Source organism: Crinia signifera, chromosome 11 (assembly GCF_055691185.1).
Source record: "Crinia signifera chromosome 11, ASM5569118v1, whole genome shotgun sequence".
Lineage (NCBI taxonomy): Eukaryota > Metazoa > Chordata > Amphibia > Anura > Myobatrachidae > Crinia > Crinia signifera.
Genome location: NC_139227.1, coordinates 6,955,882 through 6,981,052, shown reverse-complemented (window position 1 = coordinate 6,981,052; position 25,171 = coordinate 6,955,882). Strand labels below are relative to the sequence as shown.

General features: G+C 47.7%; 2 protein-coding genes across 5 annotated transcripts in view; both read left to right on the top strand.

Annotated features, from left to right (window-relative positions):
• The first annotated feature begins 214 nt into the window (after positions 1–214).
• Positions 215–23,461, top strand: LOC146045965 (uncharacterized). The gene is made up of 3 exons (XM_083165115.1): positions 215–1,068; positions 1,419–1,599; positions 23,314–23,461. Exons 1-3 carry the CDS (start codon positions 516–518, stop codon positions 23,459–23,461), a joined length of 882 nt encoding a protein of 293 aa, XP_083021241.1. The 5' UTR covers positions 215–515.
• The window catches only part of CHD9 (chromodomain helicase DNA binding protein 9), a 178,055-nt gene continuing 174,013 nt past the window's right edge, over positions 21,130–25,171 (top strand). For 2 of the 4 annotated variants that reach the window (XM_083165334.1, XM_083165335.1), the window contains exon 1: positions 21,131–21,423. The gene's annotated coding sequence lies outside the window, so the exon portion shown is untranslated. Of the gene's footprint in view, positions 21,424–25,171 lie in introns of all 4 variants that reach the window. The other 2 variants (XM_083165333.1, XM_083165336.1) reach the window with 2 other exon arrangements.

Here is a 25,171-nt window from a genome sequence, read left to right as displayed (position 1 = left end):
CCTCAGGGATGCCAGTCATGGATGATCCCATGAAAATATTTCTTAGCGCAGAGGGGCTGATTCAAGAATGGCAGCTAATGACGTTGCAATAGCAGCTGCTTTCTCAAGAGTATGTGAAAACATGCAAAGCTCAGATTTCCCCCGTGTGCACCACATGCGACAGACAATGTACAAGTGCCACCTTTATAGTGTGTACTGAGTTATACCCCTTTCAGACAGAAAAAAAGACCCGGTAATTTCCCTGCTCTTGCCGTGTCGACACGGGTTTTTCTTCTGTCTGAAAGGGTCAACACGGGTCTAAAGTTCCGGGACTTCGACCCAGGTATTTACCTGGGTTTTTCCCGTGTCAGACACGTGTTTGCGGCTGTGTGAAAGGGTCCGACCCGTGTTTTTCTCCCGACTATTGAAAAATCATGCTGATTGGCTGTGCAGCATGGCGCTGCGTGATTGGCTGATCTTTACAGGTTCCCTGATTGGCTGAGCGCACGTGGCAGAGGCGTGCAGCGCAGCAGTAAATGGCCATGGCACACTGGAAAGATGAGGAGATCCGTGAGCTGCTCAGTGTCAGAGGGGAGGAAGAAATCCGAAAACAGATTACTGGCACAGTGAAGGACGCTGTAGTCTACACCAATATTGCCAAGGTCCTCACTTCAAGGGGCATTGTGCGTACCCAGCAGCAGGTGGTCAACAAACTAAAAGCTCTGCGCAGGTACTACAACAAAGTTTGTGACAACAACAGGAGGAAAAGTGGTGCTGGGAGGATGGAATGGGTTTACTTCGACCAATGTAACGAGGTCTTTGGCAATTCTGCCCTGGTGAACCCTGTTGCCATATCATCATCCAGTGCAGCTTCATCACGGAGCATAACTCCAGAATGCAGCCCATCTTGCCCACCTATAATGGAGTTGGAAGACAGCATAGACAACAGCATCCCTGATCCTATTGCTGCCATGGAGGACACAATTGATCCATTAGAGGCTGAGGTTGAGGACAGTGGAGCCAGCACCATTACTCCATCTGGGACACCCACTCCTGCACAGACTGAGACCCCAACGTTGCGTCGTAACAGTAAGTTTTTCAAGTATTGTTTGTGTATCTATTTTAATAGATGTACAGGGGGCTATAGGTATCAGCAGGCCTTTAATGCCCCACATGCTGGTACCTGTGGTTCTCCCAAGTATCAGCATGTGTTGCAGGCTTGCTGGGACCTGTAGTCCCACTGTAACACAGGTAACAACCCCGCACCCACTACTACAGCACACGTGTGGTGTGCCCTGGAGAGGGGTATTGTGGGAACCAGTAGTAGTAGTCTCTCTCGCTCTCTCTCTCTCTCTCTCTCTCTCTCTCTCTATATATATATCTCTATATATACACTGGCATGCCGCTATTGGATTGTATGATTTTTCCTTTATTTTTAGTATTTGATGTACCTGCAAGGAAGAAAAAACCGTCAAAGATGGAGCTTGCTACGCGCTCAATGTCAAGAATCCTGGTAGATCATCTCCGAGAGTCCGATCTTGAATTTCAAACTCAAGAGGATGCCCGACTGCAGCGCTTCTTTGACAACGAGAGACAGTTGCAAGATTCCTTTCTCATACAGTTGGTGGGTCTGCACGAACGCATAGCGCGTGAAAATCGAGATGCACAGATGACCTTCCTTACCAATATGGTGTCTACATTACAGAATCCGCAGCCTTACAAGCTGTGTAGTCCGTACGCTGAGGGTGATTATTGTAATCCTCCACACAGAGGCCATACATTTATGCCTTCAAATTCAAGCCAAACTACTGTGCAGGGCCAAGGGCGTAGTTATACTGAAAACATGGGCAATAATTTTTCACATGCCACACAGCCAAGTAGGCCACATGCCAATACCAGTCCACAGGAGACAGTGCATGATACTGTCAATGGCACAGGATATAGTAGGCAATATGGCAATGTGAAAAATTATGCTGATGATTCAGTGAATGCCAGTAATCATAACACTCCTGTTAGCACTGTAATCAGCACTGCCTACAGGCATTTGTAGTAATGTTGCTATATGGTTGTTCTTTTTATCTTTTTTCTGGGCTCGTTCAATTTTTCTTGCTTAAAAAGTGGCACTTACAAGGCCCGTTAAATGCTGTGTTCCATTTTGATGTACACAGTAGAGTATTATGGTTCTTTAGTTTATGAGCCTCAAAAAAGCTCATTTGGTTCTTCAGTTTGGAGCTGAATCAAAGTTCTCAAACTTTTTTTTAATTTAAATGTGTACAAATAGAGTATACTCTAGATATGTGACTGAACATAATCTATAATGTGTACACAGTATGCCTTCTTCTTTATCTTTAAGGCAATAAAAAAATTCCCTGTTTGGGGCTTATATTTATATATTTATATTTTTTTGGGGTGTACTAAGGGCTATTTCACACACTCCGACTCCTGTCGGATGGCGAAACCCCGCACGGCCAGGAAGCCGTGCCACACACCGTAGTTAATAATGGGCACAGATGTGACCATTCACCCAGGCCGCCTGGTTTCAGCCGGATCCCATCATTGTAAACTGCTGTGTGTGGCACAGATTCCTGGCCGTGCGGGTTTTCACTGCCCGGCAGGAGCCAGAGTGTTTCGAATTGCCCTACAGCACAGGTCTTCAACCTGTGGCCCTCCAGATGTTGTGAAACTACATGTCCCACCATACATTGCCACATTTTTTCCTATAGTAGGATGGCAAAAAAACTCAGGGCATGCGGGGACATGTAGTTCCACAACATCTGAAGGGCCACAGGTTGAAGACCTGTGCCCTACAGGTACCAAAAATTGCAAATACAAGTGTTTATCTATATATACAGTGCCGGATGAAAAGGTGTGGCTGCTGGACAGTCAGACTAGGTTTGTGTCTCCCCTATACAATATCAGCTTGGATGGCAGCACAACCTATTCACCCACCACTGATAGTAGACCTATGCTAAATACATATTCTACCTCGTGTTGCAATAGTTCAATGTTGTTTCAGTGTTGAAAGGGTATTTATGACCACTAAAGATTTATATTTGAAAACATTTTATATTTAAAGTGAACTGCATAAAACATGTTTTGTGAAAAATAAAACAAGTTCTTTCAAACATACAACCAATGTGTCCTTGTACTTCTACTGTGTCATAGTATTTAGGTTAATAGAGAGGGTGTTCTGCAACTTGTCAGCCATGTTTAATGCAATGCAGTGAGCAGTCACCACCCACTTTTCATGATCTCATCTCTGTGTGCCTTTAAAACTGTCCTTTTCTTATGACACACAGAGTTTTGCAGGAAAAATCCGGCTTCTGTGTGAAAGGGGTCGACACGGGAAATACCCGGGTTTTTGCTCCTGTGTGAAAGGGGGTCAGCCCCTTGCTGTCTAGTTGTACCCGGGTTTTTGTATCCGGGAAATACCTGGGTTTTTGGGATTTTTCTGTGTGAAAGGGGTATAACTGTGACAGTGGTTCTGTACACTCCACAATCAGAGTACCATTAACAATTGCGACAGGCAGGGGCGTAACTAGCATGCTGTCCTAAATTTTATAGCATACTGCAGGGGCAAAAGCAGGATTTACAAAGGGGGGGGGGGGGGGGCTTTTGAATTTGTAAATACAAATACAAATGTGCCATGAATACGAACATGAATTAACGTATTTTCAGGATAATTAATTCTGAAAATACGACTACACCAAAAAATAAATAAAAAAATTTGCAGTACAAATACGATTTTTAGCCGTAAATTTCGCCCACTGGGTACATCTTCAACCGGCACGACTGGGGAAATGGTATGTAACTGGCACTAAATATGTGCAAGAAAATTATTGCTTGCCATTCAAATTCAGTGTATAAGATTGTGCACAAACTTTTTGGGGGTTCACTCTTTCTGACAAATTCCTTCTTAGATGGACAAAACCATGTGCAGTGCAGGTGGGGCAGATGTTACTTGTGCAGAGAGAATTAGATTTGGGTGGGGTTTTACTTCAAAGTGAGATCTATATTGCAGTGTAAAAATAAAGCAGCCAGTATTGACCCTGCACAGAAACAAAATAACTCACCCAAATCTAATTCTATCTGCACATTTTACATCTGCCCCACCTGCAGTGCACATGGTTTTGTCCATCTAAGAAGGAATTTGTCAGAAAGAGTGAACCAAAATAACCCCCTTTGTTCCGTATCAACCTTGTTTCATGCACAAATAAAATATATTTGTGTGTATTTCATGTGTTTGATGTGTTTATACAGCATAAATGCTACATACCTCAAGATACCTCATTCAAATATAAAAATATTCCAAAACACGGAATAATCCGTTATCCAAAATTCTCTGGTCCCGAGCATTTTGGATAAGGGATACTCAGCCTGTATTTACAAGTTGGTTCGATTGGCTATTTGCTAATAAATTACTAATAGGCGTAACATTGTAAAACAAATAACTGCCTTGTGTTTGTGCCGCTGCTCTCTTGCTTTGCTTAGTCAGACAGTGCTTGGTCATTAATATTGTGAGAATATTGTACATGATTTTTTTGCATATTGTTTTATTACAGATCCAAAACCAAGGCCAAAACATGGTGGGTAGTTTTGCAAAACCAGTACTAAAACCAAAACATGAAAATAATCTAGACCCAAAAACAAAACACAGGGGTCGGCACACAGACATCTCTAATTAGTATATTTGTTTGCTGCTTTTAGTGTCACGACCCCAGGGCCAGAGAAACACTTATTTACACTCTAGGTGTTTCTCTAGGCTTGCACACGCTGCGGCGCTCCGGTGTCCAGCCAGCGCCGAGTGTAGGAGTCTAGCGACTTCTGTGATGTCATCCCAGCAGGCGCCACTAAACTGCATCTACTACTGCATCTCTACTGGTCCTCCACAGCGTCCAGCACTGGGCTTCCACCCCGATACAGGCCTCAGGCCTTGATGTGGACGCCAAGCTTCCCTCAATCTCCAGCAAAATGTTGGTTTCATTCACATGATTTCCTCAGCCAATCCTGAACTGGTCATTCTGACAGCCAATCCCCTGCTCTCTCTTCTTATAAATATGCTGAAGCTGGCCCAGGCAAACAGTCAGTGCAATGATGTCCTTAGGGTAGCAGTGTCTCCTGTTACCTCTAAGTATCTCCTGCTCTCCACAGCATCTGCGGCTTATCACCTCACAGCAGCCTGACTCCCTCCAGTGTCCAGACTGAGAAATTGCCTGGGTCAGCCAAGTTCATAATAACTTCATTGTTTCCTGTGTTACCATCGATCATTCATCACTCCTCCTGCCTTCACTGCTTACTACTTCCATTGCTTCCTGCTCACACACCAGTACCATCCCAATTGCCAGTCACCACTCAAAGAGTCAACATCGAGATTACCACCATTGGCAGATATGATCGGTTACAGTCATCATCGGTGGACCTCTTTCATGTCTGTGTTAGTGGTACCAGCTAGAGCTACATACTTCCATGCAGTGGTACTTCCGTATATATCCTCCGCCATCGATGGTTTACATCGGCCAGGGCCAAATATCATTTAAAGTTATTATACTTATCTGAGTTCTCCTGATTCCAGTCGTCCAGTGACTTCTTCTACACTCAGGCCTTCGGGCCTCCTTTGCTGCCTACAGTTATTGTTACTGCTGTTTGTGCAGTCCAAATTAATTCAAGAACCCAGCATCCGTTTCACTCCAGCCTCATTCCAAAGTCACCCCTCAGACGTGACATTTTAGTAGGGTGCAACAGTGAAGGGTGATAGGAGGAGTCAAATCTATAGCAGTAATGCCTACCTCCTGGGCATATGCCATGCATACACATACCTCCTATGGTATATACATAAATAATTTCAATTAGCTACTTTCTAATGTGCTTAAAATCCACAGAAAACCCACATTTGTCAGTAACATGTAATGACACCAGAGACACGAAGCAGTAAGAGCGCGAAGGTCGCAAGCGTATAATCAGCTAGAAGACTAGAAAGACATACATTATTTCTTTCCAATCATCAGATGTTTCTCCGTTTTGGACGATGAAACAAGCATAACCACAGGGCTCAAGGCAATGATTACTCTCTAGATTGCCCATATATATCTGCTGCCAGTGACTTTTGAACTCAGCAGTGACAGTGAGTAAATCAGACTGTAAGTAACAGCCACATGACTTATTTTCTTATAATTCACTATCAGGTTTACTGAGGCATAAACTGCATTAGCTACAGGCTGCATCGGTGTCTGAGATCATGGTCCTTATTCTGAATGACTCACAAGGCTGCGAATTTGCGACACCGCCCACCGCCCGCAGTGCCGGCCAACCCCCCTCGCACGTGCAACCACCCCACATGCCTGCAAATGGCTGATTTACATAATCATCCATTTGCGGGCTGCAGGGCCGGTGCAAGGCACCGGAGCGCCCCAGGCGAGTCGGGCTGGGGGCGCCCCGGTGCCGGGGGGGGGGGGTACCTGGCGTTCGGCGCTGTCTATTTAAACCTGGCGGCGGAGGCAGCGGGGGTCCCTGCAGTCTATTAAAAATCACGAGCGCTATCCGCCGGGCTATGCGGAAGCGCTTCTAGTGTGAAAACACTGGCAGCACGCTGATTGGCTGCCAGAGTTTTCACACTAGAAGCGCTTCCGCATAGCCCGGCGGATAGCGCTCGTGATTTTTAATAGACTGCAGGGACCCCCGCTGCCTCTGCCGCCAGCTTTAAATAGACAGCGCCGTAGCTAGGACAGGTACCCGGGCGGCATTTTCCGCCCTCCAGTGGCCGGCGCCCTAGGCAAATGCCTAGGTTTGCCTAGTGGTGGCGCCGGCCCTGGCGGGCTGGGAGAAATCATTAGAGGGTCGGTGAACATCAAATTATTTCTCCAGCACTCGCAGTTCAGAGACACCTATATAGGGATGTGCATGGCCACTTTTCGCGTTTTGGGTTCTGGGTAACTTCAGGTTTTGGGTTCGAATGGGTTTTGCCAAAACACCCCCTAAACGTTTTGGGTTCTGATTTTTTTTAATCGCATAAAATCGCATAATTTTATTTTTTTTATTTTTTACTCCTACGCTATATTAACCTCAATAACATTCATTTCCACTAATTTCCAGTCTATTCTAAACACCTCACACCTCACAATATTGTTTTTAGGGCAAAAGGTTGCACCAAGGTAGCTGGATAACTATGCTAAGTTACACAAGTGGGTGGCACAAACACGTGGCTCTTGTAAGAGTGGCACTGCAGTGGCAGACAGGATGGCGGTTTGAAAAACTAGGCCCCAAAAATGCCTATCTGGCTTGATCATGTTTACCACCAGCCGAGGAGCAGTGGGTGATTGGTGCAGCAATGCAATAGCTGCAAAGGAGTGGAACCTTCTGACCACAGGTGGCGACCAGCCGAGGAGCAGTGGGCGATTGGTGCAGCAATGCAATAGCTGCAAAAGGGTGGAACCTTCTGACCACAGTCGACGACCAGCCATGGAGCAGTGGGCGATTGGTGCAGCACTGAGTTGGTCTGCGAGTGTGCTGTGCTGTGTATCTGTTTTTATCAGTTTAATATCCAATAAGACCACTATCTGGCTTGATCGTGTTTACCACCAGCCAAGGAGCAGTGGGCGATTCGGCAGCCCTCTGCAGGCAGTGGCAGAATGGCAAAAGTGTCCAGCAATTTTGTGGGCCACCACAAGCATCTTCTGCATGCTCCTGTCACTTTTTAGGTCGTCTTCCGACGGCATCTGGTTGTGTGATGCAGCGTGAGAGCGGCAGCGGCGGATTACCTGAATAATATACGTACTGTAATATCTTCATCTGCATTACAGTGTCTGTGACAGTCATGTACGTGTTATCTGTGTTTAAGGTACAGTGCCTACATTAACAACACTGCAGAATGGCTTCCCGGAGACACCTGTAACACCCTATCTAAGGCAGTAGATGCACCAGCAGAGAGGTATTATATGTACAGCAGTAGAATGGAATGGAACCTACTGACCAGGCAACGACCAGCCGAGGAGCAGTGGGCTATTTGTGCAGCAATCAATGACTCTCAGCAGTGGGATTGTTCAGCTCTGTGATTATTACCACTTGAGCGCAAACAGTTGTATGTGATTAAAGACAAGTCCACTTATCTCACATATCAATGACTCTCAGCAGTGGGATTAATGAATAGTGATGCAAGATGGAATTGTCCTTGGGCCGTCCCACCCACCTGTTGTGGAAATAGGACATGCACAAACCAAACATTTCAGCGACAGGGCCTACAACAAAACTGTGGCTGAAATGATTGGTTTGTTTGGGCCTCCACACAAAAAAAAAAAAAATCATATCTCCCTGTAAAAACTGGCTCTATAGAGACAAGATGTAATCGTCACTCGTCATCTTCCTCCTCTGATTCCTTGCCCCCTTCAGTGTGTATTTCCTCATCCCCACAGATTATCAATTAGTCCCCGCTGGACTCCACAATCACAGGTCCCGTTATAATCTCTGGAGGCAATTCCTGGTCTTCATTGAATAATTGATAATTATTTTTTACAAACATCATCTTCTCCACATTTTGCGGAAGCAACCTCCTTCGCCGCTCACTGACCAGGTTCCCCGCTGCACTAAAAACTCTTTCGGAATACACACTGGAGGGGGGCCAACTCAGGTAAAATAGAGCCAGTTTGTACAGGGGCTTCCAAACTGCCTTTTTTTCCTGCCAGTACAGGTAAGGACTGTCTGACATGTCTACTTGGATGTAGACATGTCAGCAATTGTTGACAGGTCCTTTAGTCCGGACCAAATGTCTAAACTCCCAATTGCCCGTCCTGCATCCCCGCCAGCAGGTTGTGTTGGAAATCGCAGCTGTTTCCTCGCAGGCACAAGTGTGGGAGAAAATGAAGGAGGAGCTGTGGCTGTGTCATGGTCCCCTTCAGATGACAATCTCCTGACTAGCAGGTCTTTGCACCTTTGTAGACTTGTGTCCGCCGGAAACAGAGACACAACATTCGCTTTAAACCGAGGATCGAGCACGGTGGCCAGAATGTATTCCTCTGACTTTAACAGACCAACCACCCTCGTATCCTGGCAAAGCTTATGGAGGGCTTCATCTACAATAGCGACATGCTTTGCGGAATCGCTCCGCTTTAGCTCCTCCCTCACTTTCTCCAGCTGCTTTTGTCACAGCCTGATCATGGGAATCACCTGACTCAAGCTGGCAGTGTCGGAACTGACTTCACGTGTGGCTAGTTCAAATGGCTGGAGAACCTTGCACAACATGGAAATCAGCCTCCACTGCGCTTGAGTCAGGTGCAGACCCCGCTCCCCTCCCTATGTCGTAGGTGGCCATGTAGGCTTGAACGGCCTTTTGCTGCTGCTCCTCCATCCTCTGCAGCATATAGAGGGTGGAGTTCCAGCGCTTCACCACCTCTTGTTTCAGCTGATGGCAGGGCAGGTTGAGGAGTTTTTGCTGCCGCTCCAGCCTTAGGCAGGCAGTGTCAGAATGCCGAAAGTGTCCGCACATTCCTGTCACACTCCTGTCTCTTCTGATGAAATGCTGCACCACCAAATTTATTATGTGGGCAAAACATTGCACGTGCTGCAAATTGCCCATGTGTAATGGCCGCACAATGTTACTGGCGTTGTCCGACACCACAAATCCCCAGGAGAGTCTAAGTGGGGTAAACCACTGCGAGATGATTTCCCTCAGTTTCTCTATGAGGTTGTCGGCTTTGTGCCTCTTACTGAAACCGGTGATACACAGCGTAGCCTGCCTGACAATCACACACGCTGACACTCCTGCACCCGCTGACACACATAATAACACACACTGACAGTCACACACGCTGACACTCATGCACCCGCGACACAAACACAACACACATGCTGACACTCACACACAATGACACATTGACATTAACATACACATACAAAATGACATACACAATAACACACACATGCTGACACACACAATGACACTTGCATACATAATAACATATACACGCTGACACTCACATTGAAACACACACACACACACACACACACACACACACACACACACACACTACCACATTATTTACCTCTAGTGCAAGACCACAGGAGGAAGTCTGTGTAGGAGCAGGATGAAGGCAGAGCCAAAGATAGGGACTTGGCAAAATCGAGGGGGCGTGGCATAATCAAAGATCTGTGACCCCTTTAAATAACACAATGCAGCATCAGCAAGAACCGCAGCAGAGGTTTGGGGGTGGGACTGGCCAGCCTGAAAGTGAAAGCATTCCAGCAGACCAATCGGCCACTGGCTCTCCTCCTGTCTCCGACTCACACTGCTGCTGCAGGCTCCTTCACTCAGAGGCACTAGTAGTCGGCTTCAAAAAGAAAACACATGGGGCACAAGGCAGGTTCGCAGCACCGGCGTCTGCGGCACTATTTAATATAAAAGAAAGTTCAAGAGGGTGCAGGGGATAGCCTGCTGGGGCTCCGGGCCCCCCCAGCCCCCGGGCCTCATAGCAGCTGCATCCCCTGCACCCTCTGTAGTTACACCACTGCATGGGTTATTGCGCATGAACGCAGCACCTCAGGATTTTGTGCAGCATAAAAGGACCCAGTTGAAATGACCCAGGTCAAGTGAGCCGGCATTCCAAAAGTAGTGAGCAGGGTTGACCACAGGTTCAACCCGTTTCGGGGTGAAGTGTAAATTCGTAACCGGGTCAATGCAATCCAGGACCTGTTTGCAGCCATACAACCGGCGGTGCTTAGAGATGATCCCTTCTCCCAATGCTGACTTAGGTGGGTGACATTACCCCTTATCAGTGTACAAGGGCTCAAAAGCTGCGTACAAAATCCCAGATGCAACCCTTTGAATCAGTGTAAAAGGAGTATTAAGCTGTTGGACAGAAGCTACTGTAACAGTGAAAATTGTGTTGGATTGAGGTAAACTCTTTACCTTAAAATACAACATTCCACTTTCACTAAATCTGAAGTTAACGTTTTTTTTACAGCTGTGTTTTAGTTTTTCATAAATATACATATATAAAAGATAATTAACATTTTATGATTAGAATACATGGCATGGGGGATATACAATAAGTTTTTGGCACCTCTAGCATCCTCAAAAACGGTCTGCTGCTAGGGGAGCGGCCATTTTGTGAGGGCCATTTTCATTAACAAGCCTGACAGGAGGGGAGCCGGGACCGCAGACAAGAGACAAGTAGATCTGTGGTCCCGGCGGTGAACACAAGGTTGATCGCGGTCCCCGCAGTGGCGGCGAACAAGGGGCAAGGTTGGTCCTGGGCTCCAGCAGCAGCAGTGCGGGTACCTGCGGTGCTGTGTATAAAGCTGGCGGGGGGTCCCTGTAGTGTGCGGGCAGTGTTTTCAAACCCGGCGGTGCTTCCCGTGCCGCCGCATAGCCCGGCGGATAGTGCTAGTTATTTCTTATTCACTGCAGGGACCCCCCCCCCCGCCAGCTTTATACAAAGCACCGCAGGTACCTGCGCAGCAAGGACACCACTACAGGCTCCTGTCATACGCCAGCATGGACCCCTCTGCCCGCTACCCAGACGGCGCAACAGGTACCCCCCGCCCCCACCACCAGGGCGCCCCCCACCCCGACTCGCCTGGGGTGCTCCGGTGCCTTGCACCGGCCCTGCCAGGAAGCATGGTGTGGTGTGCTACATAGTTACATAGCTACACAGTAGATACGGTTGAATAAAGACTTGCGCCCATCGAGTTCAACCTATGTTTTAATAGCTTATCCCTTGTTATATAACATTCTGATATTTTTAAGACAGGTTATGATTCTTATTTGTATCCTTGGATGTTTTTAACCGATAAATGTTTGTCCAACCTTATTTTAAACGTATTTAATGTGTCTGCAGACACCACCTCACCAGGAAGAGAGTTCCATAGTTGGACTGACCTGACCGTAAAGACATTTTTCAATCTAAGGGAACGAAAACTTCTTTCTTCTAGTCCAGGCTTTCCCAACCACGGTCCTCAAGGCACACCAACAGTGCAGGTTTTAGTGATATCCAGCAGGGCTGGTGCTACCCACTCAGCAGCTCCTGCAAAGCAGGGAGGCGCCATGCTGAAAAGGTGCTGTCTCCCTCCCTGCTCTGCTAAAGCTGCCACAGCCCCCACTGTCACTGCCTCCTGCACGCCGCCCGCAGCGCCTGTCTGACAGTGGGTGGCAGTATGGAGAGGCTGAGCAGCTCCCTGCACCGCGCACACACTGTCCTCCTCCTGCGACCTGCCCCCTCTTCCTCACGGACACTTGCGCTGAGGCATGAAGCGCTGTCTGTGAATACCTGGATGACATGTCACATCTGGATCCGCCCCCTACCCATTGCTCCTTGCGCCTGTCAGCTGTGAATCAAATGACGAACAGCCCGCAATGCCGCCCTTCCTTCCCTCTTCAGTGTGCTGTGCCAGTGCCATTGCCAGTCCTCAACACTCCGCCCCCTCTATCTCCTCCCTTCTTCTTCCATCTCCTCCTCTCCCCCTCAGTCACGAGAAGGGTGTATTGGCGTCCTCAGCGTCCTGCCTACGCAGATAGAAGAGGAGGGACTGCACAAGAAATAAACAGCAAAAGAACAGTGAGTCTTTTATTATACATGTTTATAACAATTTCTTTAATAATTATGGATATTTTTAATATTAATTAAGACACTTTTTTAAATAATGGGCTGGGTTATGTGCCTAAAGGTGGCCATACACACTGCAATGGAAAACGTGCGATGCGATGTGCGCTCCTGCGAGCATCGCATCGCATAAAATTTATGGTTTGCAGGAGGGCGCCGGACACCCTAGCACCGGCCATGATATCCAGGCTTCAGCACAAATGGCTTAATCAGAATCACTCAGGTACTAATTAAGTCACCTGTGCTGAAGCCTGGATATCACTAAAACCTGCACTGTTGGTGTGCCCTGAGGACCGTGGTTGGGAATGCCTGGGCTAGTCTAAACTTGTGCCCACGAGTCCTAGACTTCTTCCTTGCTGTAAAAAGGGTGTTTGACAGTTCCTTATATTGGCCCCTGATATATTTGTACACGTTGAGCATGTCCCCCCTTAAACATCTCTTCTCTAGTGTAAATAGTCCCAGCTTGCTTAATCTCTCCTCGTACCTTAAAATCTCCATTAACTTAATAAGCTTTGTTGCTCTTCTTTGGTTTTTTTCCAGTTCTATGATGTCCTTTTTATAGTGCGGGGCCAGAATTGTACTCCGTATTCAATAACTGGTAAACTGAAGGTGGCATTCTCATTTTTTGCTCTTAGTACATTTTGTATATCATTTGTTCATGTGTAGCTTTACATGGTGGGCTATAAGGTATTAATATTCTCCAAAAATGATGTTATAGCACCTGGGAATGAACGGTTCTGAGAATAGTACCTAGATAAATGCAGTGTGTGATGTAGTTGCTGTTATTACGTAGCCTGAAGTGACTGCAGTCTGGCCATTGCCCTGCACTAAGACAACACTGCCCCTGATTTGCAGTTAGCTGTCTCATGATGCTTGCGTGGGAAAGGAATTCTCTTCTCTAGCAGAACCTGGCTGAGGCCCTGGGCGAAAATCACATTGGGAGGAGAGATTCAGTGAGCTAATGCATCCTGACACTGACAGGCCTTCCCAGCTCCTGTCAGCTTGCAAAAGAGCGACATTGGCAGACAACCCGCAACGCTCATTGCCCTTGTCGTGTATTTTGCTGTTTAGTTCCAGAGAGACCTGTGATTCTTTGTTACTGACCACAGACACATTCACACGTAGGCCTGTGAGGACTGCATTGTGTGACAGTAATGTTTCTGTACAACCATCAACATGCAATGGATGGTTTGAGTTCATCTGAGGAGACAAACAAAAGCTGCCACGCAAAACAAAATAAATGTTATCATATACAGTAGATGTGTCCTTACACTGTGGCTTCAATCGCACCAAACAGCCCCCCTTAGCCCCTCTCAGCCTCCCAGATCTTGGCAGCACGAGCATCATTTACATTCAAATTGCGCATGTTATTCACACAAAGGAAAACATCAAAACTACTTTGCTACATTGCACTGATCAACATGTGTGACATATGTATACCTCCCAACTGTCCCGCTTATCGCGGGAACGTCCCAGTATTTTGGGACGTTCCTGTGTCCCTCCCAACGCCCCTCCCCGGGGGAGGGGCGTTGGGAGTACCCCCTGTCAGCATGCACACAACATCTATTCTTTCAGGCAGAGGGGCTGGGGGCTGGCCACACAGCGGCGGAAAATGGGGGCGTGGCCTCACTGTAGTGTCATGAGTAAAAAAAATTGCCATGCGCCTATGGTGCACGTCCTGTCCTGCACCGATGACCTCAAATGTTGGGAGGTATGCATATGTACAAATGTGTACAAATAAGCCTGAATCATGGCTGGAATAAAAGGAGGGTGGGCAGACACCCAGGGTCAGATGCAGGGGCGTAACGTGATATTCGTAGGCCCCATAGAAAAGGTTTGTAAGGGCCTCCTATTTAGCATCTGATGGTGATAAATGTATGTATATTACTTAGACAGTAAAGATGGGCCCCCTTCAGCTCTGGGCCTCATAGCAGCTGCACCTGTGGTAGTTACACCCTTGGTCAGATGTATCAAGCTTCACAAAGTGATAAACAGCCAGCCAATCAGCTCCTACCTGTCATTTTTCAAACACATCCTGTGACATGGCAGGCTGGAGCTGATTGGCTGGCTGTTTATCACTCTCCATTTTATAACTTTTTGAAGCTTGGTACATCTGTCCCCCAATGTTACAAACCTTGCCCTGACTGGGCCCACTCTGCATCCTTCCTGCTAGTCAGCATCCGCCCGTCACTGGTGCAGGAGTTTTTGTTGAGATAGAGACAGATTTGTATGCATAGAGACAAGATTGACTCAGTCCAAGTGCTAATAAAAAAATAAAATGTATACAATATGTTCCTTTTTAAGTGATTTCAGTAATGGTGTTGGAGGATGTGTAATCCTATTTTGTATTGTGATAGGTGACATGGGGAGGAAATACACAAGAATGCACAAGCATACCCAGCTCACATCAGAATAAGCAGTGTAATGCATGTAAAGGTTTCTTTGTCTATGAGATTCTCATAACACCATAGTGACCATTCCCTTGTGCATATAAATCAAAACACTTGCTATTATGTGATGCTGATGCTGAGCTTGGCACATAAAGGTTTCTTTGTGCATACTGTGGTTTCAGGCATTAAAAAGTATATCCAAGTCATGGTCAAATAGTCATGGCTGGACTGGCCCACAGGTACACAGGGAAACCCCTGGTGGGACCCACTGCCTTGGTGCCCACCAGGCACAGCCCAGTGAGCCCTGGGCTGTGCACAGACCGTACACACAGACTGAATATAATTCACTGCTGATTGGCTTGCAGTGAATCCCTGATCCAGTTACTTTTCACAAGTTGTGCTAAGAAAGTCGCCCATCAAGCCAATCCAACTTGTGGGAGGATCTTCAGGAAGCGTGGGGAGACATTTCTTCAGATTACCTTAAGAAATTACCAGCTAGATTGCCAAAGGTCCGCAATGCTGGAATTGCTGCAAAAGAAGCAGTCTTTGGTGAAAGCAAAGATTGGAGGACAAAATCATTATTTCTAACTTTACCAATGTCTTGACTATATTGTACGTTCTAATGATTTTGCAACTTGATAAATAAAAGTCAGATTTCACATAAAACACAAAATTATCTAGGTGACCCCAAATCTTTGAACGGTAGTGAACATTTATAGAAAACACCTCAGTGAAAATTACACCCGCCTCAAATTAGATAAAATTGGACTACCCATGGACCTCAAACAACAGAGTTAACAAAAGGTAAGTCTACAATAACTCTGGATCAGGATCTATAAGATCCACAGATTAATTTGGTGATGTCCTAAAGCAGTATTCCCCTAAGGGAGGGGATGCTCCTGAGCAGAACAGAGAACCCATCACCCAAATGCAGCATTATGGGAGGCAAAGGTATTGACTTAATAGAAATGGAGGAAAGTATGGGTGGACAACCAAGTGGCGGAACTTGTGAGTGGTTGGCCCAGGTGCAAAAATATAATTTAGGCCTCCCACCTCCAGTCCAACCTAAGTTCACAATATGCCACACATCAGTGGTTGGCAGCAGTGGGCCCCTTAGTCCTTATGGGCCCCGGTGCAATGCACCTGCTGCACCAATGGTAGTTCCGCCTCTGGATGGACGACCAAGTGGCTGCTCTGCACAACTGTTCGACAGATTCTTCATGACTAGCTGCCCATGAAGGTCCCACAGATGGAACGGACTGAGCCTTGAGCACCACAGGAACAGGTAGATCCGATTCCATATATGCCTGAGCAATGGACATACAAAGCCATCTAGCCATGGTCTGCTTGTTAGCAGGCCAACCTCTTCTGTGAAACCCATCCAAAACAAAAAGAGCATCAGATTTTAGGATAGAGTCAATGCCGGCTGCTATTTCTGACAGGGGAAATAGCGGCCGCCGCTGCCATTTTTTCCTTTGAAAGGCACAATCCGACTTTAAAACATGGCCGCATGTCATATTCATGGCTGTTTTTCGACAATCACACGCCCACTTTCCGACACTTGACAGCCGGAACATTGATTTTCGGCTGTAGAATTTCTGTCGCGCTGAAAGAAAACGGTCCGGGATTCCGACTGTCAGGAATGTTCTGACAGTCGGAATCCCAGATTGAATACTGCCCTTAGATTGCTCCACATAAATCTATAGTGCTCCCTGTCCAAAAGGGACATCTAAAGTCACCACAAGACAGCCAAACCTCTCAAGATAACACCATTGTCTGGGCTCCTTCCATTGTGAAAATTAGGTGCTGCAGAGGTCTGTAGTGAAATTGCGCATATTCCACCATGTGGAATGTGGAGAGCATGGACCCCAGGATCTGTATGGCTGAGTGTATGGACATTCGCCAGCGTTGAAGAAAACTGCCTAGCTGCGCGTGTGGAGTACCTTTATCTTGTATGTGAGCAGATACAAAAAGTCTGAGAAGCTTTGAGCCGGGGAGGATTTCGTCTAGTTGAAAATCCAACCGTGCACCTGCAGACAGGCAATGATCAGATGCAGATGTTGTTGCAGACCCCACGGAGACCAGGCCAGGATCAGTAGGTCATTTAGGTAGTGCCAAATCTGGATTACATGACTCCTGAGATGTGCAGCCATCACTGCCATCAACATGGCAAAGACCCAGGGGGCCATTGGGAGTCCGAAAGGCAGAGCCCGAAATAGATAGTGCTGGAGAAGAATGTGTGATAGGTACATGAAGGTGTGCATCCTGAATGTCCAGGGAAGCCATAAAGTCCCCAGGTTCCAATGCCAGGAAAATAGAATGGAGGGTTTCCATGTGAAACCTGGACACTAGGACAAACCTGTTGAGAGCCTTGAGGTTGAGTATGGACCGCCCCCCAAAAAAACACCATTTAGTTTGCGTACCATGAACAGCAAGGAGTAAAACCCTGTCTGTTGTTGAAGAAACGGAACTGACATTATAATTCCTGACGGATTCAGTATGAAATCCCGGCGGTCGGGATCCCGGCGTTCAAAATCCCGATGCCGGAATCCCGACCGCCGAAATCCCGACAAGGGGGGGGGGGACGTGGATCGCCCCCCCTTGCGGGCTCGCTGCGCTCGCCACGCAGCGGGCCCGGTGCCCCGCTACGCTCGGCACGCTAATTTATTCTCCCTCCAGGGGTGTCGTGGACACCCACGGAGGGAGAAACTGTCGGAATTTCGGCGGTCGGGATTCCGGCGTCGGGATTCTGAACGCCGGGATCCCGACCGCCGGGATTTAAACTGCATCCCTTCCTGACTGTAGAAGGGCATGAATGGACTGTTGCAGAGCCAATGCCTTGAGTGGATCTTCTGGAGGGGTCGTACAAAAAAAGTGCTGTAGAGAACATCTCTGAAAGGTGAGAACGAATCCGTGAGAGACCACTTCCTGCACCCATGTGTCTGGCACTAGCCCTCTGTAAAGTGAAGAAGTCTGCCTCCTACTCCACTGTCTCCCAGAGGGAGGCCCTTTCTGTCAGGCAGAAGGGTTATTGTCCGGTTTTGATGTCTGACACCCCAAGATTCTTAGTTCTTGGTTTACCCCTATGGGAACTGGACTGATTGAATAAAAACTGTCCCTTGGGTTTTCGCTGAGGCCGAAAGGACCTAAAGGATGATGCTTTGGTCCTAGAAGCTGAAGGCTGTTTTGTAAGTTGCTACAGTGGCTACCATTTTGGCAGGTATTCAATGTGGCCGGTGAGGGGGTTAAACAGTGAGGATTGCAGAAACCAGCGATCCTCGCTGTTTAACCCCCGCACCGGCCGCTCGCTCTATTCAATGTTCTGGGGAAATCCTCGCTGTCACAGGACGGCGAGAATTCCCCAAAACAGCGAGACCTGCGGCTAATGCAGAAAACTCGCTGTATTTAGCCGCATACGCCAATTCCCCCTCGCTCAAAAAATGGAGCGAGATTGAATTGGCGTATGAGGAGGGCTGCGTTGAATACTGACAGGGTGAGTGGTGACAGCGAGCAGGAGGCTCTGCTCGCTGTTGCCGCTTGCCCACAGCATTGAATACCCCCCTTTGTCTAGAACACAGTCAAACAAAATCTCTCTTGCGAAAAGCAATAATTCAAATGCCTTCTTAGAATCAGAGTCCTGCAAGAGTGAAGTCAGAGCACCCTGCTTGCAGCTATAGGTGACATTTAATGAGATGCTCAAACTTTTTTTTTGGTTTTTTTCCGGCAAAAATGGCCAAAATGGCGCGTTTTTCCAACATCGCATATTTAATAAAATGCAAAAAAACCTGCATTTTGCCGCGAATTCGCACATTCTGAAGGTGAGATTTTTAGTAACGCCGGAACTCGCATCCAGATGTTTTCCCATTATAAAGTATACAAATCGCATATTTAATGAGATGCGCAAACAGGAAAATGTTACTAAAAATCGCCACACATGCAGACCAGGAGCTGACAGGCAAATTTTCCAGAACCATGCACAGATCATTGAGATCTGTGCATGATCCTGTCTTAAAAAAAATGTGTAAAAGTAAAACATTTTTTTTAAAAATGGCGTGAGGTCCCCCCCTCCTGAGCATAACCAGCCCTGGGCTCATTAAGCCAGACCTGGTTCCAAAAATACGGGGGACAAAAAGAGTAGGGGTCCCCCGTATTTCTGAAACTAGCCCCGGACTCTTGGACCGGTCCTGGTTTAAAAAATACGGGGGACCCCCAGATTTTTTGTCCCTCGTATTTTTGAAACAAGGACCGGTCCAAGAGTCCGGGGTTCCAAAAATCTGGGTGACAAAAAATCTGGGGGTCCCCCCTATTTTGAAACCAGCACCGGGCTCCAACAGCCCATGGTGTCATGCCACAGCCGGGGGACACTTTTTACATAAGGTCCCCCGGCCGTACCAAGAGCACCGTGGCTGCATTAGACGCTGGCAGAGCAGGCCTTAGGCATAGGCAAACTAGGCAATTGCCTAGGGCATTTGGAATGCCTAGGGGCATCAGCAGCTTCTGCTGATTAAAATTATATGCAGCATGCCTATATTCTGTGTGTGAGTGAGGCTGTATCTACATATGAAATAGTGTAACAATGCAAATAAGATGACTTTTCATAAAAAAAGGCATCCAACGTTAGCAGAACTGGCCAGGAGTTGCATGGCCTATTGAGGCAAGATGTATGAGGAAACATCTGTATCCAAGCAGAGGTCACAGTGTTAGCGGCCGTGCGAGTGCTGTCTGCGGGTGGGTTGGTTGTGCAATAGTGTTCGGCATATGTGTAAGGGGTATTATGTGTGTCATGTATAAATGCATTAATAATGTGCGACATATGTGTAACAGGCATTATGTGTGTCATGTGTATAAGTGCATTAATAATGTGCAACATATGTGTAATGGGCATAATGTGTGTCATGTGTATAAGGGCATTAATAATGTGCAACATATGTGTAAGGGGCATTATGTGTGCCATCATGTGTATGAAGGGCATTAATAAAGGTTGGCATAATGTGTAAGAGGCATTATGGTTTATAAGGACATTAATAATGTGTGTTATGTGTAAGGGGCATTACTGTGTGGTATTATCAGGGGTGCCGAGAGAAAGGGGTAGGGGGTACAAATTTCCCAGGCCAAAGTCTGATGGAAGGGCCCAGTGGGGGCCTCAGGCCCCCTCCCCGTAAGTGACAGCAGCAGCTCTTCTCCTCTGCCCAGCACACACTGCTTTGTGCTGGGTTGCAGTGTGGCCATGGAGGTGCTTAAAATACAATATTTTCTCAGGATTGTTTTCTAAGGGTATAATGAGAATAATGTGAGGAGTAATGTACATAAGGTAAAGTGGTACTACTGTGTGATGTAACGTGAATAAGGGACACCATCGCCTGATATAATGTGAATAAAGTTGCACTACTGTGTGGCATAATTTGAATTGGGGGTACTATTGTGTGTCCATGCCCCTTTCCAGCAAGAACACATCCGTTTGGGCTGCGCACCGAATATGTGCACTGTTTCTATTTAAAATATTGTGGGTAGGAGCACCAACATGATGACTGCTATGATGAGGGTTGATGGTGCTGGGAAAGGGGAGCAGGGTCAGAGGCGGAACTAGTGGCGGTGCTAGGGGGCGCCAGCCAAAATCTGGCCTAGGGCGTCATTTAGGCTAGGGCCGGCTCTGGACGCTGGCCTGATAGTGTTAAATAATTCATACATAACATTGCTTTATACAGGTGAACTACAAGTCCCAGCATGTGGGGCACGACCACAGGCGCCTGTTGCTGGATGGTACGGCCCAATGCTAGCAGCATCCATTAGGAAACGCCGGCTATCGCCTAGGGTCCAGTGTGCTACGAGGAGCCCGAATTAGTAAAGCCCACCGATGAGACAGTGGCTGACATCTGGCCTAGCTCCTAGTCGGTGTCAGTGTTCCAGCAGCACAGTACAGGTGCTGCCTGCCGCTACTTGTTACACAGCGAGCAGTGGGTGAGGGGTGGCATGAGCGCAGGGTGGCTGGGGGGGAGCCAGGGAAGGCCACCCGGCCGTGTGACATTAGTGAGGGCCAGGGGTAGCCCCCGCTGGGGGAACGCGAGCCCCCCGCACACACGTCCTTCCTCCTCCTCCCTCCTCCACGCACTCACTGACTGACTGACTAAACCGAGCTGCGCACTTTTCTCAGATCACCGACCGGGGGCTCAGCAGCCGGGCAGCCAATGAGCGGCGGGGAGACAGATATGCAAATGAAGCGGGGGAAGATCTCACGCTCGCCGTAAGGGGCTGGAGGGGCCGCCGCTGGATCAGCAGCAGCAGAAGCAGGAGCGCTGGGAAACTTGGCCTCGTAGAGTGGCAGCAGGGAGAGACCCCCTCCCTCCCCCCCCAATCATCCCCTCACGGGGGATCGACACCCAGGAGTGATCCATCGGTGATCAGCACTGGGGAGGGGGTCCCCGCCTACGTCTCCACCCCGCTCGGTCGTGTCTCGGGCGGGATCCCGGGTAAGATGATCACATGTCGCCGGTTGGGGCTGGATAAGGGGGAGGATGGGTAACCTGGGCTCAGACTTGTGGTGCGCTGGCAGGTGGATCCGACGCTGTACGCAGTGGGTGAGGGGTTTCACCGTGGTAGGATGGCATGGGGAGGTGCCCTTTGCCAGGGGAACCGGCGTTGGGCATGTGGCCTCTCCATGAAGTGTCAGCTGTGGGCATACAGCTACAGCGTGTGGTATAGAGGTCTGCAGTGTCAGGACCAAAGGGGGACATGCATCCCAGAGCCTGGTGCCCCTACTCCAGCCTGGCACACCTGGGATGTGCTCCAGTGCATGTCAGTGTAGGTATATGGTGGCAGTCTAGCGTGGCAAGCCGGTAATGTGCTTCTGTGCATGTCAGTGTAGGTACATGGTGGCAAGCCTGTAGTGTGCTTCTGTGCATGTCAGTGTAGGTACATGGTGGCAAGCCTGTAGTGTGCTTCTGTGCATGTCAGTATGGGTGCATGGTGACAGTCTAGCACGGCACCCCTGTAGTGTGCTTCTGTGCATGGTGGCAGTCTAGCATGGCAAGCCTGTAATGTGCATGTCAGTGTAGGTACATGGTGGCAAGCCTGTAGTGTGCTTCTGTGCATGTCAGTATGGGTGCATGGTGGCAGTCTAGCATGGCACCCCTGTAATGTGCTTCTGTGCATGTCAGTGTAGGTACATGGTGGCAAGCCTGTAGTGTGCTTCTGTGCATGGTGGCAGTCTAGCATGGCAAGCCTGTAGTGTGCTTCTGTGCATGTCAGTATGGGTGCATGTTGGCAGTCTAGCGTGGCACCCCTGTAATGTGCTCCTGTGCATGTAATTATAGGTGTATGATGGCAGCCTAGCATGGCAGGCCTGTAATGTGCTCCTGTGCATGTCAGTATGGGTGCATGGTGGCAGTCTAGCATGGCAAGCCTGTAATGTGCTTCTGTGCATGTCAGTATGGGTGCATGGTGGCAGTCTAGCATGGCAAGCCTGTAATGTGCTTCTGTGCATGTCAGTATGGGTGCATGGTGGCAGTCTAGCATGGTAAGCCTGTAATGTGCTCCTGTGCATGTCAGTATGGGTGCATGGTGGCAGTCTAGCATGGTAAGCCTGTAATGTGCTTCTGTGCATGTCAGTATGGGTGCATGGTGGCAGTCTAGCATGGTAAGCCTGTAATGTGCTTCTGTGCATGTCAGTATGGGTTCATGGTGGCAGTCTAGCATGGCAAGCCTGTAATGTGCTTCTGTGCATGTAAGTATGGGTGCATGGTGGCAGTCTAGCATGGCACGCCTGTAATGTGCTTCTGTGCATGTCAGTGTTGGTGCATGGTGGCACAAGTGATGTGGGGGTCTGTGTGTGGCACTGCTATTAGTCATTTAGCTGCCAGGAGAGACGGCTATGCCCTGCATAAACATGTACCCTGCTGCCTGAAATGTCTACGGTGTTCTGATAACAAGAGAAAGACGCCTATTTAGTCTGCTGGAAGAGGTGACGATGCTGTTTCTCAGACGTGGTACATAATCTATTCCCCTGGTAGTGAGGCCTACAGCATGGTGCAGGCATCTGTGGCAGAAAAAAAAGGTTGTGTGTTGAGTCACCAGAGTATTTTTGACTCCAGACTCTATGATTTACATGTGTTGCGTCAACCATTGCATTGAACAGGTTAATCTTAAATGGCTGTTCTATATAATATCTGATGTGGGACCTGGGGTAAGATGTGATCCTGACGGGATCAGCGTTTGTGTCAGTTCTGCAGATAAACCTGATCAGATACATGTTGATCAGGGTTATGTGTGCAGTGGTGGTACCATAAAGTTTGCATTAGCAATTGATGGATAAAATGTATGACCCCAGGCGTCTAATAACGGTACATTCTCCTGTATCCCAGTGTAGAGCTCCATAAACCTTCCCTAAGAGGGGCTGTGGAACAGGTTCAGATGCTGTTGCTGGCCATCTACATGCTGCTGAATGCAGTTGTCAGCTGCCTGCCCTGTTCTCCGAGCAGGGCGCCGCTAATCTCAGTTACTAGGGAGTGACTTAGATTAACGAGCGCTTGAGAAATCATTCGATGGTCGGAGACCATCGAGTTATTTCGGGCACACACGCAACTCCGCGAATTGATGTTTATGCAAAACATCCATTTGTAGGCCTACGGGGACATTCGGCGTTCGTGCGGGCGGCGTTAGTTTGTTTGCAAAGCAGCAGAATACCGCGGCTTTGCGAGTAAACCAGAATGAGGGCCGAAATCCTCTGTGTTCTGTTAATATAACATTTATGTTCTTTCCTACTTGCTTAGTAACAATATTAATATCTTACTGTACACTGTGAGGCCATGTTATTATGGAGATCATTTATCATTGAAGGTTTGATCCCTGAAAAGAAAAATGTAATATCACCCTAATGCAGGGGTTCCCAAACTGTGCGCCGTGGCTCCCTGGGGTGCCTCGGGACACATGCAGGGGTGCCCTGGGTTGGTAGTCCAGGACCAACTCAAATTATTAATGGTTAATTATTTATAAGCAAAACCAGTGCTGGTGGCTGCCAATCATAAAATGTGTACAAACAGAAGCAATTCCTGCCCTTTTCCCTATAACTGACCCTAAGAATCGCATATAGATCCAATCTAATTAAAATAATTTTGGCCTAGGGGTGCCGCAAAAAAAATTCTTATACTCTAGGGTGCCGTGATTAAAAAAAGATTGGGAACCCCTGCCCTAATGTATTACTGAGATCTCTCCATTCCCGTGTGCAGCGGCAACACCCATGCGGTTCTATTGTGGAGATTTACCAACTTCCGAAATGTGAGGTATTCCAGAGATTGCCCCTGCAGCAAGCCCATTGTAGCCTATACCCCATAGGCTACAATGGGCTTGCTGCGGGACAAGGGATCTACAGCAAAAAGATAGACCACCATTAGTTCAACATGCAAAAAGGTCAACACTACCATTAGGTCGACAGCCAAAAGGTTGCCATGGGGTTTTTCACTGTTTTTTTTACCCAAATGTCGACACAGACGACATGGACACAGTTTGAAGTGAACCGCAGCCCCTCTCTTCGCTCGCTATGCTTAGGGCACACTATTTTATTCTCACACCTCGTCCTAGTGGATGGTAGGGCATGAAATACCGCCTGTCGGCTCAAAAAACAGGGAAAAACCCCATGTCGACCTTTTGACTGTCGACCTAATGGTAGTGTCCACCTTTTTGCTTGTCGACCTAATGGTTGTCTATCTTTTTGCTGTAGACAAATAGTCCGGATACCGCTTGCTGCAAGGGGCAATCTCCGGAATACTTCACACACTGGAAACTGAACCAGAAGAGGTTCTCAAGGAACCCTTCCTGGCAATGGGGCTGCACATTTGCAGGAGTTCCCCAGCACACTGAGCACATTACCGGGATGCATTTTCTCTGCAGGTGCTTGTTAATACATTCACACGGTATAATCTTATATACTATATAGCAATGTGAATCTGGGCGCTAATGTGGCCCCCGATTGCATTGACATTTCAAAAGATTAAAAAAAAAAAAAAACACCTAAAAAGCTTACCTAGTTTATGTAAGTTTTTAGATGTGTTTTTTTTTTTATTGAAATGTCATCCTATGTAATTTTGGGAGCGTTGCAGAAATCGAAACCTGATTGGCTGACCATTCCTTCAGTTAATAAAACTGGTATTTCAATTAAATGTATTTTTAAAGTGGACATCTGTTATCTTCTACTGATAACTTTTCAACTGCAAAACATTAATT